This window comes from Erinaceus europaeus, chromosome 11 (assembly GCF_950295315.1).
Source record: "Erinaceus europaeus chromosome 11, mEriEur2.1, whole genome shotgun sequence".
In the NCBI taxonomy this organism is placed as follows: Eukaryota; Metazoa; Chordata; class Mammalia; order Eulipotyphla; family Erinaceidae; genus Erinaceus; species Erinaceus europaeus.
Genome location: NC_080172.1, coordinates 51,348,400 through 51,363,187, shown reverse-complemented (window position 1 = coordinate 51,363,187; position 14,788 = coordinate 51,348,400). Strand labels below are relative to the sequence as shown.

Genomic DNA, 14,788 nt, shown 5'->3' with positions numbered 1-14,788 from the left:
TAAATAAATGTCTGTGGGTTCTTGGACTCTCTGGTGGAAGTTTCAAATCCATCCTGGGTATAACATGCAACCCTAAACGCCTGAGCGTGAGGTTCTGGGTGCACTCCTGCCTTGGGGTGTCATGTCTGGGCAGCTCAATGGGAAGGAAATGGAGGAGCCTCCCCTAGAGTTGAAGATGGTGCCCTTCCACACACCACCCCCAGTTGAGGGAGTAAGTGCTTTCAGAGGCTATGGGTGTCCATGGCAGAGGGAAGCGGGGCAGGGGGCAGAGCTGACCTCATCAGGAGGGGAGACTGAGGCTGGAGGCTGAGCCAGGGGCTCTGTGGTCAAGGCCCCTGCCCGCTGAAGAGCAGAAGCAGGACTGCAGAGGTAGAGAGGTGAGAGCCAGCAGGGGAGGCTCCTGCAGAGCTGAGGTCTCTATGTTTGGGAGTGGAGTGATGACCAGCAGGAAAGAGCTCCAGGGCAGGGTTTTTCTGGGGCTAGGAGAGCTGGTGCTGCCCTCAGGAATGCTGCTCAGTGCCCTACCCACAGCTCATAAGAAAGGCCAGTGACAGTTGAGAATTTGCAAAATATCAGGAAGGAATTTAACTGTTTAAACACTGTAGAGCCAGAAGACAGGCACCAAGTAAGGAAGCCCTTAGCACAGGGGCCTACCTCCTGAATCTGGTGCTGGTGGGCGGGGCTTCCTGGCAGAGCTGAGGAGCAGGGAGGCAGGAAGGGATGAGGCTGGAGCAGAGGGGAGCAGGCAGATCACTGGGCTGTGGGACACAGGAGGGGCCTCTCCATTACAGTGGCAGGCATGTCAGTTTTGGGGTGTTTATACATTTAGCTGCAGTTACTTGTTGAGGTCCTGACTAGATGCCCAGGAGACCCCAAGAGGTCTCCCCTGGTCTAGGAGGAGAGACAGGCTCCGAAGGCTCCACCTCTGAGCTTTGTCCCAGCACTAACCCCGCCTCTGGGAGGGGAAAGACCCAGAGCTCCTCTTCTTCAGCTTCTACCTTCTAGATGTTTCCTCCACAGCCAGGCCTACAGGCAGAGGCCTGCCATGGCTCTGCTTAGCAGACCCCACCTCTGCTGGGTGTCCTGGTTCCTGGGATCCTTCAGCCTCCTTCTCAGTGAGTCCTGGAACTTGGAGGGAGGACAGAGGTAGAGCAAGCCTCCTTTCCATATCTGGATCTTTGCTGAACTGAAACACCAAACACCTCTCCTGCTGTGACAAGGCCAGTGCAGAGCCTTTGGTTTAGACCCAGGGAGACTGGAAGGAATGAGATGGCCTTCTGGTTGTGACCAGGCTGGGACCCCTGAGCTGGGGCAGCCTGGGCTGCACTAAGGAGACAGAGCAGGAGCTGAGAGCTGTGCTGCAGGGGCAGGGAAGCCAGGAGAGCAGGTGGAAGGGCTGGAGCCCTGTTCTGGGAGCAGAGCAGGACATGGGCACCTGGAGGTGTTCTGGGGAGGGGGTGTCCTGACCCCCTGCTGGTGGGGAGCACCTGGCCTGGACTGGGCTTCTGCCCTGGCATGGAGAGTGGTTCTTGCTCCCTCTGGGATCTGGCTCAGCTTCAAGCAGATCAGTTCTTTTTTTTTTCTTTTAATATTTATTTATTCCCTTTTGTTGCCCTTGTTGTTTTATTGTTGAAGTATTGTTGTTGTTGTTGTTGTTGGATAGAACAGAGATAAATGGAGAGAGGAGGGGAAGACAGAGAGTGGGAGAGAAAGACAGACAACTGCAGACCTGCTTCATCACTTTTGAAGCCACTCCCCTGCAGGTGGGGAGATGGGGACTGGAACCGGGATCCTTATGCAGGTCCTTGCACTTTGCCTCATCTGCACTTAACCTGCTGCTCTACCGCCTGACTCCCTAGTAGATCATTTCTGAGAGAGGGCCAGGGGACATCTAGGGTCTAACTGAAAATTATTCAAAAATTTTTATGCCACTGGACTGTTAGTTTTTCATTAAAAAAAAAATAGTCAAGAATATTTACCCTTACTTGAGTCCTCTGGGAATATGCCCCATGTCATGCCTGTGGGTGCCCTTCCCTCCCCAGCCAAACACTGCTTGGGTCCTGAACACCCCAGACTGAAGCAGAGGTTTAGGGGAACCTGGAGACAGGAGGAGCTCACCCATTGGGAATGGTTGAGTGACTGACAAGTGCCTTGTTACAGAGTCATAAAGACTCTAGTGTAAACCCACCACTTGTCTGGCTGCCTTGTCCTTTTCCATGAGTTCAGGTCGGGGATTTCCAGGAGCAAAGGAAGACACTGCACACAACAGAATACTAATGCTAAAAGGACACAGCAATGTCTGCATTTAACAGTAGCTCGAGTTTAAGACTTTATAGAAAACCTGGAAGAAGGTAGACCATAAAATGGGGTTCTGGAGTGAGGAACTTGGGGAGCATATAGCAGGGAGAGGAGTAGAGAGAGTGGGTGTGAGAAAAGGGAGAGAAGCAAAGTTATCACAAAGGTCACAGGGTGTGTGTGTGTGTGTGTGTGTGATGAAATGGTTCAAGAGTTCAGGAGAAAATGAGAAGAATTTTGGTTTCCAGTAGACCATTTCAGATATTTATTGCTGCAGTTCTCTTATAATATCCCAGCCATTGTAGGACCTTTCAGTGAACCCTGCAATGTATGGGGTCAGAGGACTTTTGCCAGCAGGATGTCCACTGGAACAGGGCATCAGAAAGGGCTCCCCTCTGGGACTGTGTGTCAGTAATAAAATGCAGGTTTTTCCTCCTCATTTCTATTTAATAAAGAGAAGAGAATAGAAGGGAGAGAAGAGAGAGGGAAAAAGGGCAAATGTCTACCTTCGTTTAGAGTATTGGGTTTTATTTTGTTTAGATGCATTTATTTTACTCTCTCTTATCTACTCCTGCACCCTCCCTTGGCTTTTTGAATTTGAAGATTCCTGTCTGCAGTAAATCAGAGAGTTCTGTGGTCTTCTCTCTCTGTGTGAGTGTCTTCCCTCATCCCCACTGCAGGTGCTCAGGTCCAACTTCTGGGGTCAGAGGGCTGAGTCTCCTCTCCCCCTCTTCCCTCCTTACAGGAAGTGGGGGCATCTGGTTTGACTACAGTGAAGAGGGAGATAGAAAGTCAAGGAAACAAACAAGATACTGTAACGAGTTCCAAAGAAGTCACAGAGTCTTTCATGGTCATGATTCTGTGTGGAAAGCCAGCAGGTGGTAGACATTTAAGATAGAATTGTTATCTCTCTATGAATTTGCAAATAGACATGTCATGTTTACATGGGTGTATAGAATTTCCAGGAACACCAATAAAGATCTGGAAGGATACTTTTCAGTCGCACTACTTACCTGTGGGGCAGATGCACCTTACATTTTTTACTTGAGTTGGTTTCATATCCATGTTACAGGTTGTGATGGACACATAATACATTTACATTCACAAATAATTCTGCATTTGCCTTCGCATTTACATTTACTAGTTGACCTGCAAAAGAAACGGTTGTGCTCACACAGATAGGTCAGATGGCATGAAATTCTCTGCTCATTCAGGTAGCAGCAGCTGCTCTCCCTCCACCTGTTCCCAGTCTCCTCACATACTTCCGGGTTCTGGGTGGCATTAGAGTGGCAGTGGCTGAGCAGAGCAACTGTGTGGACCCAGAAATGCACTGACTTTCATCTCAGGGGTTGATAAACAAGATGTCCTGGCTGTAGTTGACTGAGTACAGCCAGGTAAGGTGCTAGAGTGCCTGACTCCCAAAGCCCATTCCTGGCCCAGGAGAAACCCCTGAGAGAAGCCGCAGATGAGAGGAGGGGCAGCCCTGGGACCTGGAAGGTCTGATTCTGATCTGATTTTTCTAGTGAGGAGAGTCATCAGCATGAGGACAGTTCACACCTGTGTAGTGTCTTGCGATTGTAAGTGCGAAAACCCCATAAATTTCTTGTTTGTCTTGCCACCAGGGTAATAACTTCGGCTCAGTACCTGCACAACTCCACTATCACCACTGGCTCTTTTTTCTCTTATAATTTTTTTTCTTCTGTTTTTGAGAAAGGGAGAGAGAGACAGGAAGAGATATACTTACAGCACTGTTTCACCATTTGTGAAATTTCCCCCATACAGGGACTTTAATCTGGGATGTCAAACCTGATGACATTTGAGATCTACTGGTTGAGCCATCCATCATCCAGTGTCCCCTCCAAGGATTGTTCTTAAGTAGTCAAACACCTCTCTGTTACATTTTAATGAATTTTTAGTAGCAAATTTACAGGCAGAGCCCAGTAGAGCACAAAAGGAAAAACATGTACTTGCACACCAGACAACTCAAAAGTATAGTCAATGGATGGAATCTACTGTATAACAAAGATAGTACAAATACCACCTAGATGTCATTAATAAGACATTTACTTCTTGTTGGGCTAGAGGGAATACTTAAATGTTTTTCGAGCACAGCATTAGTGTGCCAGAGGTCCCAAGGTGCCAAGGTCCCAGTTTCAATCTCCATAAGGCAGAATTGAGCAGTGCTCTGATCTCTCTTCATATCTCTCTCTCTCCCTCTCTCTCTCTCTCCCTCTCCTTCTCCCTACCCCTCTCCCTCTCCCTCTCCCTCTCCCTATCTCTATGTCTATCTCTATCTCTTTTCTTGTGTGTATGTGTAAAATAAGCAAATCATTTCTAAAAATTAATATTCCCTTAGAAAAAAGAAATTTCCTCAGTTTTAAAAACTCAAAACATTGAGCTGCTTTCAACCTGGGAATCTTGGGTGAGGGTAGGATTTTTGGGCCAGTGGTGGAGGAGGATTTTAAGGAAGGGTCAGAGTGGAACCAAGGAAGAGCCTTATAATCCACCCATGGGCTGGCAAACAGAGACCAAAAGGACAAAGGAAACAGGATTCCGCTGGGGGGTTTTGGCTTTGCTATTTCTTTCTGCACTCTCCCTGGCTCAAGACCAACCACCACACCAGCCACTCCTGGTAGGCTTCCTGTAGAGCTAATTCCCTTATCAAGATTCCTGGCTCAGCATGAGGTGTTATCCAAAGGAGAGGGAATATCTTCCCAAGCAAAAGCTTTTTTATTCTTTCTGAAGGGGGCTGGAGCTCTATCTGAGTAACAGAATACCTAACCAATCAGGGCCTCAGTCTTGCTGGGGTTAGATTACCTGCATTTCTTCCATGTACCTTTTGAGTGTGCTTGATAGTTGCTTCTTGTAACTGTTTGGTTTTGCTTGGTTTAGGAAGGGGAAGAGGCTGTGTGCAGCCAACCTGGAGTGGTTTAATATGCCAGTTGACTGTTAGGGCATCACACTCCCAGATCTCAAACTATATTATAAGGCCATCATCATCAAAACAGCCTGGTACTGGAACAAAAACAGATACACAGACCAATGGAACAGAATTGTACCAACAGTGTACCAGAGTTACTTTTCTCAACATCCTCACCAGTATAGCAAGTGCTTCTAACTTTTTTATCTCCTCCCTGTGGACATGAGCCATGAAAAATGCCCTCTCACAGATGACCTCATCAATGTGTCCCATAACCCCACGTCTCCAGAGCCCTACTCCACTAGGGAAAGATAGAAACAGGCTTGGAGTATGGATCTACCTGTCAATGCCCATGTCCAACAGAGAAGCAATTACAAAATCCAGACCTTCCATCATCTGCACCCCATAAAGAGTTTTGGTTCATACTCCTACAGGGCTAAGTGTTAAGGGAAGATGACTAAAGGCTATGAACTCCCAATTCCATCAAGACACACAGAGAGAAGAAGAGGTAAAAATAAACAGATAAAAGGAAGGACACTTAGAAGTAGTAGATGTGACTTAGAAAGGAAAAAAGGCTGGACCATAGGGGAAAAAGAGAACAACAACAATATATATATATATATATATATATAATCAGCCCATATCTGTGATTTTGGGGAGAACTACTGCAGTTTCCAATGGAGGGATTAGGGATACAGAACTCTGGTGTGGGAATGGTGTAGAATTATACCCCTGCTATCTTACAGTTTTGTAAATCAATATTAAGTCACCAATAAAAAAGAAAATTAGCATACATGCAATGACAAGAAACAAAAAGAATACTGCCCTCTCCTGGTTCTCACCTGAAGGGTTGTGTCATGTGTTACAGCAGCACAGCCTCTCCATCCTGACTACCAGCTGGTTTGGATATAGAGGGTAGCAGCCTTCATATTGTACTAGTTCTTGCTGTAGTGGGACCTGTTGCTCCAAACTCAGTGCCTTACAAACAGCGCTATGCACACTCCCCAAGTTACTGTGTGTCAGAACACGAGTCACCACCTACTGAGTCCTCTGGTTCAGGCTAATATTAAGGTTTTTCTGTGGCTGCCATCAGCTCCAGGGTCCACTGGATGATTCTACTTCCAAACTTGTGTGTGCTCTGGCTGAAGGGTGTGAATCTATGAACGATGGACTAAAAGCACTGTCTCTCCATGGCTGCTGTCATTTTCCTGCCATGTCTCCCACAGCAGTTAACTACATAGCAGACAGCTTCATCACAGGACACAAGAGAGAGGGGGAGAAGAAAGAGATAGAGAGACAGAGAGAGAGACCACAGTTCTTTTAATCTTTGTCACTAGGTGACACCTCTCACCTTTGCTCTATTTTGTCCTTAGAAGCAAGTCGCAGGTGCAGGCCACCCAGCAGAGAGGACCATACTAGAGTGTGAGCTGGAGGAGGGAGCAGTCTTTGCAACCACTTAGAAGTAGCTGTCCCTCGAGAAGTCAGAGAGATAGCTCCCTGGGTGTCACTGGGTAGACCAGCGGCACTGTCGAGCACAGGACACAGGTTGATGACCCGGCACAGATGGGAGGTGCTATGGCAGTGGAGAAAGCTCTGTTGCTGTGGTGTCCCTCCCTCTCTCTGCCTCTTTCTGCCACTCTACCTGAATGAAAAGGTGAGTTGAGACAATGAAATCACACAATGTGAGGTATAGTTTCCACTAGACTTTAGTGTGAGCCTAAAACCATCTTGAATTTTGGGTCCATGGGCTCACTTAGCTGAAACCATTTTGAAGCAGTTAAGGAACAGCAGGTGAGCAAGTTTAACTAACCAGTTCTAGGTCACAGCTACTATACCTGAACTCAGAATGCCTTCAAATTCATTGCACTAGACTGTCTTCGTGAGTCTAGAGAGAATATAGGATGGGTTTGCTAGAAAGCTGGGTTTATGGCTCTCTCACGTATTCTCCATGAAAACACTCATGCCTCCTGTTCCTGATGTCCTAGGTACCTGCAGCACTGGAGCCAAGAATTCTGGAGTGCCTGGTGCTGGACTGAAGGATTCTAAAATGTGGATTCCTTACACTCCTCTGACGGGGATTCAAGAAGGGTCTGTGTGGTTTCAAGTAGTCCTGGAACAAGAAGCCCAGCTGAAGGAGATTTCGTGGTTGTTCAGGGCTCATTCAAGCTACAGCCTCCTGCTGCGAATTCAACCTGGGGCAGAGGATGCTCCCACCTGGTTCAGCCTCCAGGACAAGTACAGGCAGAGGGTCCATGTGCCCACTATCACATCCCTGAGGATTGAGAGGCTGACCCGGGAGGACAGTGGGCAGTACCGGGCTCAAGTCCTGCTATCCGGTGGAACTACATTTGAACAGGTTTTCCTCCTCACTGTCTATGGTATGTGGCTCCATTCTCTAACTTCCCTCCTTCACTTCCCTAGCAGTGTCACATGAGCCCCATTTGGCAGGATTTTCACACACTCCTGTTTTCAGATGATATCCCCACCATGAGCTTGGATTTTTTTTTTCTTCATAGATCTAAGTTCACTTCCTGTGTGAGTCAGTTTTCTTTAGGTTCTATAACAAAACACTGCAAACTGAGTGGGTTGAAGCCACTAAGTGAGCTCTCACATATCACAAGTCATTCAAGTGTGTCCTGAGGTCAAAGTCAAGGTGCTGGCAGAGGGTCTGGTAGGTACTGGGGAGAATCCATTTGCCTCCTTTGTGACCTTCTTGTTCTGTCCCCTCCACCTGCAAAGCTGGCAACTGTGGGTCAGGTCCTCTCATTATATCTCTCTGAATTCTTCAGCATCTTTCCACATTAAAGGACACAGTGACCACATTGGATTCACCCAGAAATTGGCAAAGACCCCTCTATTTTAAGGTCAGTATTTTAGGAATAATTATTCTAACTTAAGCCTTAGTCACCCCACCATGTACTGTAAAGCACCTCAGGTTCTGAAGACTAGGGTGAGGCCATCAGCATGGTTTGGAAACCTACACCAAAGCTCCCTGCCAGTTCCCTCTCCTCACCTCACTCAGCACCCTCTGGGGCAGAAACACTGGAAAGACCCCATCAATGCAGCTCTGAGAGGCTCCATCATCGCAGGAGAATCTGTGACTGCAGCACTCTTGAGACATTCATCTGGCCAGCACTGCCTTTGCCTAAACTCCTCTCTACACAGAGAGACGCCTCTGCAGAAAATGGCCTTTTTAGCGTTAGAATCTAGTGTAACTTTTGAGACCAGCTCGTTGTTGGTCACTGCTCCTCCAGATGTGGGTGAAGCTCAGCACAACGTCCTCACCACACACCGAGTGGTCACTCCTCCCCACTAGCACTGTGTCTCCCCAGATATCTCTGCTTGAGAGCTTGGGGCTCTCTCTCTGGTCTCTCAGAGGTGTCCTCCATCCTGGGATGTGCAGCCGAGGACTCATCTGAGAGGAAAACCCGGTGTGCTGGACCAGGCACCTGCTTCTCCTCAGATCCACCTCTCCTAGAGAGACCCAGTTCTTAGAGTGATAGGTTGGTGTGTGGGGCCAGCTGAGTTCTCAGACTGGAGTTTATTATGTTTCCCAGCCTGATGAGTAACACAGAACTTACTTAGTGACTCTACTTGTTTTCAGGGTTGTACACTTAACACCTGGTAAATGACATTGTATCTGACAAATGCACTCACCATCCTCAGAGGGAGGAGCCAGGGCTCCAGCAAGGTGACAGAGGAGAAACACACTGTAGGTGCTCTGCTCATGGGGTTCTTCTCTGTCCCTCCTCCCCAGAGCCATTGATGCCTCCTCAGATCCTGGTTGTATCCCCATCCATTACAACAGACTGGTGCAATGTCACCCTGCTGTGCAGGGTCACGGGGACCACGGGGGACCTGAATGTCACCTGGGAGAGCAAGGGCCTCCCCAGGGAGCTGAACCCAGGAGGGGCATCTGGGCCAGCCCCTCACTCCTGGACCCTGCCTGTGAGCCTTCCCCAGAGCCAGCCCAATGCCAGTGTCACCTGTGTGGTCAGCAACCCTGTGGACCAGAAAATGGCCACCAAGGACCTTGGGCAGGTGTGTTCACTTGGTGAGTAAAAACCACCCAGAAGACAGTGCTGGGGAGCTCCGAGGAGCTGGGTCTGCAGTTTCTGGGTGTTTCTCCCTCTATGGTCATTAGCACTCCCTCCCTTCACCAGGTTCTCCTGCAGTGCACACAGCCCCCTCTGGCACATTTCAGCCCATTCCTGACCCTTCCCCTCCCTCTCTTCCTGAGAGCCAGTGGTCAGGAGAAGCAGGGGGCTGAGTCCATTCTCCCTCCTCTCAGGTCTGCACTGAGTGGCTCCTGCCTCTCCCTCAGGCTCTCTCTCCCTGATCTCCTATGACCTGCTGGCTAATTTCCTGGATGAGCCTGCTGCTGTGGGCAGTTGCCCTGATCCTTACACTCCCCCCACCCCACCCCCTGCCCTCTTCTGACTCCCTCCTCCTGGAGGACCCTCAGGCAGGCCTGACTCAATGACCTTATCACAGGCCCCAGTTAAGAGGCCCTTATGGCTCTGCAGCTGTGTTTGCTCATCCAGGAATCAGGGGACTCTGGGCTCCCTCTGTGCAGCCCTGCAAGTGTCCTTGTCCCTCAGGAGTCTCTGTGAGGGTCTGTCTCCAGCCTTCACTGAGTAGCAGAGCTGTACATGGACTGTCCTCTGTCACTGCACACTGAGGGCACCACTGCTTGTGACTTGCGACCTGAGTCCTTATCAAGGACAGCTTCCTGAGTCCTTCCCAGTCGGTGTTCCCTTAGAGCCTGAGGGTCTGGCTCCCCTCACCCTCTTGCCATCCTGTAGAGCTCCTGGGAGCCTACCTGTCAATGTCACTCCACAACCCTGCTATCTCCTCCCCTTGCCCTATTGCTGCAGATCAGCCCACACTCATTAGGACCCCAGACCCTGAAGCAACTCCTGCTACACACCTGCCTGGATCCTCCCACCCTTCCCTCTCCTGCCCTTCAGAGCCCCCACCTCCAGATGGCCTCCCTCACATGCCCCACCAGCTGCTTTGGGTTCATCTGTGCAGCTCCTGCTCCTAGGGCCCTGGACATGTCTGCCCTGAATCATGCTTCCCCTCCCCTTCCTTCATCCCCTTCTCTCCTCCATTCCTGGATCCCTCAGACAGGCCTGCTCAGGGTAACTCTTCTCCTGGCACCATACCATGTGTTCACATGGCCCTACTGAGGAGGTGGCACATTTTTCTAGAAGGGGCTGCATCCTGTCTTCCAGAGCTCTGCATCCCCCTGAGTGCTCTTCCTCAGGCCCCCTCTGGCTGCTACTCCAGGGATAAGCCTACAGACCTCAGGGCAGAAACAGAGTTCCATGCACAGTGCCTCCTGCTGGCGACTGCTATACTTCCTCAGTCTCTTCCTGGGTGTGAGCCTCTCAGGAAGGAATTGCTGATCTATCACCTCATTGTTCCTGGTCCCAGGGGAGACTGAGCTGTCTGAGTGAGTGAAGCTGCCAGGATCCTCATACTCTGAGCCTCAGATGTCTCTACCTATTCCCTCTCACTCACTCTCTTTCTCTCTCTCCCCTTGGCAGTGGGACCTTCATGTCTCTCTCTCTTGCTCTGTCCTCACTCTGTGTGAGGCTCACAGGTTCTGATGGGCAGGAGACAGCTGTTTTCTCAAGAGTGATCCCCGGGATCGTTGTGGCTGCGCTGTTGGTCCTAGGGGCTGGACTGCTTCTCTGGAAGAAGAAAGGGAAGAAGAAAAAGAAGGAGAAGATGGAGACTGGGAGAGGTAGGTGTCTTCCCCTCCTCAGTCCCCACTATCCCTTGAGCCCTCTCTCCTGCATGCTGTGCTCAGGAGTGACCCTGCAGGAAGGGAGGGGACATGGACCTGGCCTTGGGCTTCCCACAGGGAGTGGTGCAGTCTTCCAGCCCAGGCTCTACCCCCTCTCTGTGGTGACTCAGGTGCAGGATGGCAGGAGGACCAGGAGGCACCTGGTGATGGCATCTTCTATGCAGATCTGATCCCGAAGGAGATCAAGAGCCAGGTGAGGGAGCAGTCACACCCACTGGCACTGAACTCCCAGCTGGGTCAGGGCTTCTCCAAACTAGCCACTGCTATCTCTGACCCAACATCTCCTTAACTCTTGCTGGAGAGAAGTGTAAGTAACTGCACACATGCTAGCCAGTGCAGAGCTGGTGTCAGGAGACAGATACAGAGCAACACCCCAGTGTTGGCCCAGGTGGGCCCCTCTAGCTCCTCTCTGTCCCCAGCTGCTCCAGAAACCATGTCTTGCATCCCCAGGGTAACAGTGAGAGGCATCTAGAAGAAGAGCAGGATGTGAACACCATCTACAGTGAGGTCCAAGCCACAGGCCAGGCCACAGAGACAATCTAGTGAGAAGAAGCAGAAGACCGGGTCCTGCTGGCGCCTCTGCTATCAGCCTCTCCCAGACTGGTCAGGCCAGATGCCCTGCTCTCTGCTTCTGACCCTCAGAGCTCAGCTCCCTGGGCACATGGGGCTGTTTCCTGACATCTCCCAGGATGCAGGCGTCAGAACCCTCACCTCTGAGCCAGCCACTCCATCTGTCACTTCCCTGACCCCTGACGCTCCACTCCTGAAGCCTCCTCAATGCCCCATCAGACTGAACGTGGGACCCCAGCATTTGCTATGTCTCTCTGTGTCTCCTGAGACTCCGGCCAAGTATGGGGCCTCACAGCAATGTGGACACCACAGAGAGGGTGTCAGGACCCAGGTTCTGATGCTGCCTTGTGGGTCAGTGGAGGCAACATGGGGGGTGGAACCCCCAGGGAAGTAAATGGCAACTTCCTTAGCACCTGTGAGTGGTGTGTGTGTGTGTGTGTGTGTGTGTGTGTGTGTGTGTGTGTGTGTGTGTGTGTTGGGGGCATATCAATGCATATCATTCACCTGTGCCAGAGCCCTCCTTCCTGGCTCCCTGTCTAGCCTATATCTTAAACTTATTCCGTTGTCATGCTTACAGGCTCAGTTTTGAAGCCCCCAGACCTCACCTACAGAGAAGTAGCTTCATACATGATGGAACAGTTTTGAAGTTGTCTTTCTTTTTCTTTCTTCTTCCCCCCATCATATGTTCTTTCTCTCTGTCTCAGTCATAATTTTTATAAGGAGGGAAAAAAATGGCCACAGAGAGCCATAGGTTCATAGTGCAAACACTGAACCCCAGTGTTAACCCTGGTGACAAAAAAAAAGATCTTTATGAAAGACCATTGATTTACATGTGTGCAGAAGCCTCAAATATCTCAGACAGAAAGTCAAGGGAAAGATTTTTATGAGCATTTTCTTCTTACAAGCAGAAGAATTATTATCTCTGATCTCATTAAAGTGAATTCCTTTAAGCCTTAAAAAAGACAATTTTTGTGCAAGCAAAAATTTTTCAAAACCAGGCAGCAGACACAGAGCACTGCCTTGTGATGCTGAGAACTGACAGCCCAGGGAGGATGAAGGTGACGCCAGTCTCTGGGCTGATTGGGATCTCACTCCCTGGTCTCTGCTGGATCCATCTCCAAGGTGAGCTGAGCCCCATCTTCCCAAGGAGCTCCCAAGACCTTTTTCCAGGACTGTTGACAGTGCTGAGCTGAGAACAGAGGTCTGGTCCTGGGTGAGAACAGAGCTGTAGCTCTGGGTGAGGCAGACCAGGCAGCGAGCACTCTGGACCTGGCCCTGTCCCCACAGGGCTATCTCAAGGAGCTCTGTCCACTAGATGCTTATGGGGAAGCTGGGCCTGGAGCTCACAGCAATCCTGTCTGATTTAGCCACAGAGAGTTTCTAGAATCTAAGTCTCTCCCAGTAGAAGGAGGTAAGCCGTGGATCCTACCCAACCTGAGCTTTAGAACAACCTGCCATGGGACCTGTGATTACACTCCTGCACTGACAGGAGCCCCACTTTGTCGCCAAGCACTTCTTCCAGTTCAGGACAGCTCTGGCTCTAGAACTTGGTTCTGACATCCTGAGTCTAACCTGCCCGTTCCACCTGCCTTCTCTGAGACTAGTTTTCCTGTTGAGTGTCTCCCTGTCCAAAACACAGCCCTTGACTGTGGGATGACTGCGTGGGTAGGTCTGGCACCAGAGAACCCCCAGGGAGGAAAGGGCGTTGAAACAGCTTTGCCAGCAGAGCAGACACTGCTGTTGAGGAAGAAATGACATCACCATTGTTGGGGTGAATGGACATGGGTTTCATGAACCAGTTATAGGACCTTCAAGGAACTCAGACAAGAGGAGGTTCTAAAGAAGCAGAGAACCCCAATCAAAAGGGTCTTTGTGCAGGTGGAACACCAGAAACAGGGGCCACAGAGGAAGATAGAGGTGGTATCCAGGGGTGCATCTCTCTGCCCAGGTAGGTGAGAGGCTCAACCTGGCAAAGGAGGAGCATCGTTGGAGCTTGTGGGGCTGGGCCCCGAGAGGAAGAATCAGCCTGAACATAATCATACAGAAGCCAGATCACCAGCCAGGGCCACTCTGGGGAGACTGTGCAGTGCCTCCAGCCTCCCGTTCACCACCCTCACCCCCACCCCAGGCTCTCTCCCTCCCTGCCATGCAGCAGTGGGCACAGGGCTCTGCTCCCTGCACCCCCTGTGGGTCTCTGCCAGGGGACTGTTGCCCGTGAAGCAGCTGAGCGCTGCTGCTGCCGTCCTGGGATCCTGGCACAGCCTCCATGAGAGGTTAAGTGAGCCTAGACTTTCTTACTGCCACCACAGCTACCTCTTAGTTTATGGCCCTTTCTCAGTACCCTGTCTCCTCTAGAGGGATGTTTAGACATCTCTATATCACCCCACAGGTGGCTGGGGGGCACTTGTGCATTTGCAGAAGTCTTTTTGAAACCTGAACATGCCAGTATGTTAAATATATAATTTACATATATATACATACGTATGATAAAAATCAAAGGAAGATAAGGAAGATCAGGAATTCTGGGGTTGGGTGGAGACTGGCCTATTGCTCTCTGAATGGTGTGGCAGGTTTCATCGCAAAGGTGACATTTTCATAAAGAACAAGCAGAAGGAAGCCAAGCAGTGATACACATATTATAACTTCATTACACCTTAAAAGACTGAAAATTCAGTTTCTCGTTCACAGTCGTCATATTTAAAGTACACATGTGGGAGCAGAAAGATAAGGTAGTGCAACAGATTTCATGCCTGAAGCACCAAAGGTCCCAGGTTCAAACCCCAGCACCACCATCAGCCAGAGCTGAGCAGTGTTCTGGTAGTTGTTATCGTCATAGTAGTAATACTAGTAGTAGTAGTAGTAGTAGTAGTAGTAGTAGTAGTAGTAGTAGTAGTAGTAGTAATAGTAGTAGTAGTAAGCTTTTGTCTATTCTCTCTCATATTGGGCAGCAGAAATACAGAACGTCTTTCTCCCTGCTAAGAGTTCTGTTCAACAGCTGATGATATTCAACAGTTGGCTGATGTCATTAAAATCAACAAATGGAGACCAGCCTTGAAAACTCCCTAAGCAAAGTTCACTTATCCAGACAAATCAACACTTAATTTGGTAATGGAATTCTTACTTAGAGACAATGCCAATATCATAGTTTAATATTGATGTCATTTAAAAATATTGAGGGCAGATATCTA

The 14,788-nt window shown here is 49.7% G+C and overlaps 1 protein-coding gene across 5 annotated transcripts in view; it reads left to right on the top strand.

The window, feature by feature from the left end:
* The first annotated feature begins 701 nt into the window (after positions 1 to 701).
* LOC132541356 (T-lymphocyte surface antigen Ly-9-like) overlaps positions 702 to 14,788 on the top strand; it is a 57,431-nt gene continuing 43,344 nt past the window's right edge. The window contains exons 1-6 of one of the 5 annotated variants that reach the window (XM_060201666.1): positions 715 to 1,115; positions 7,201 to 7,593; positions 8,973 to 9,269; positions 10,824 to 10,967; positions 11,141 to 11,223; positions 11,481 to 12,012. In XM_060201666.1, the coding sequence (XP_060057649.1) occupies positions 1,046 to 1,115; positions 7,201 to 7,593; positions 8,973 to 9,269; positions 10,824 to 10,967; positions 11,141 to 11,223; positions 11,481 to 11,573 (1,080 nt within the window). In that variant the 5' untranslated portion in view covers positions 715 to 1,045 and the 3' untranslated portion in view covers positions 11,574 to 12,012. Of the gene's footprint in view, positions 1,116 to 7,200; positions 7,594 to 8,972; positions 9,270 to 10,823; positions 10,968 to 11,087; positions 11,224 to 11,480; positions 12,013 to 14,788 lie in introns of those variants that run through there. The other 4 variants (XM_060201672.1, XM_060201668.1, XM_060201671.1 and 1 more) reach the window with 4 other exon arrangements.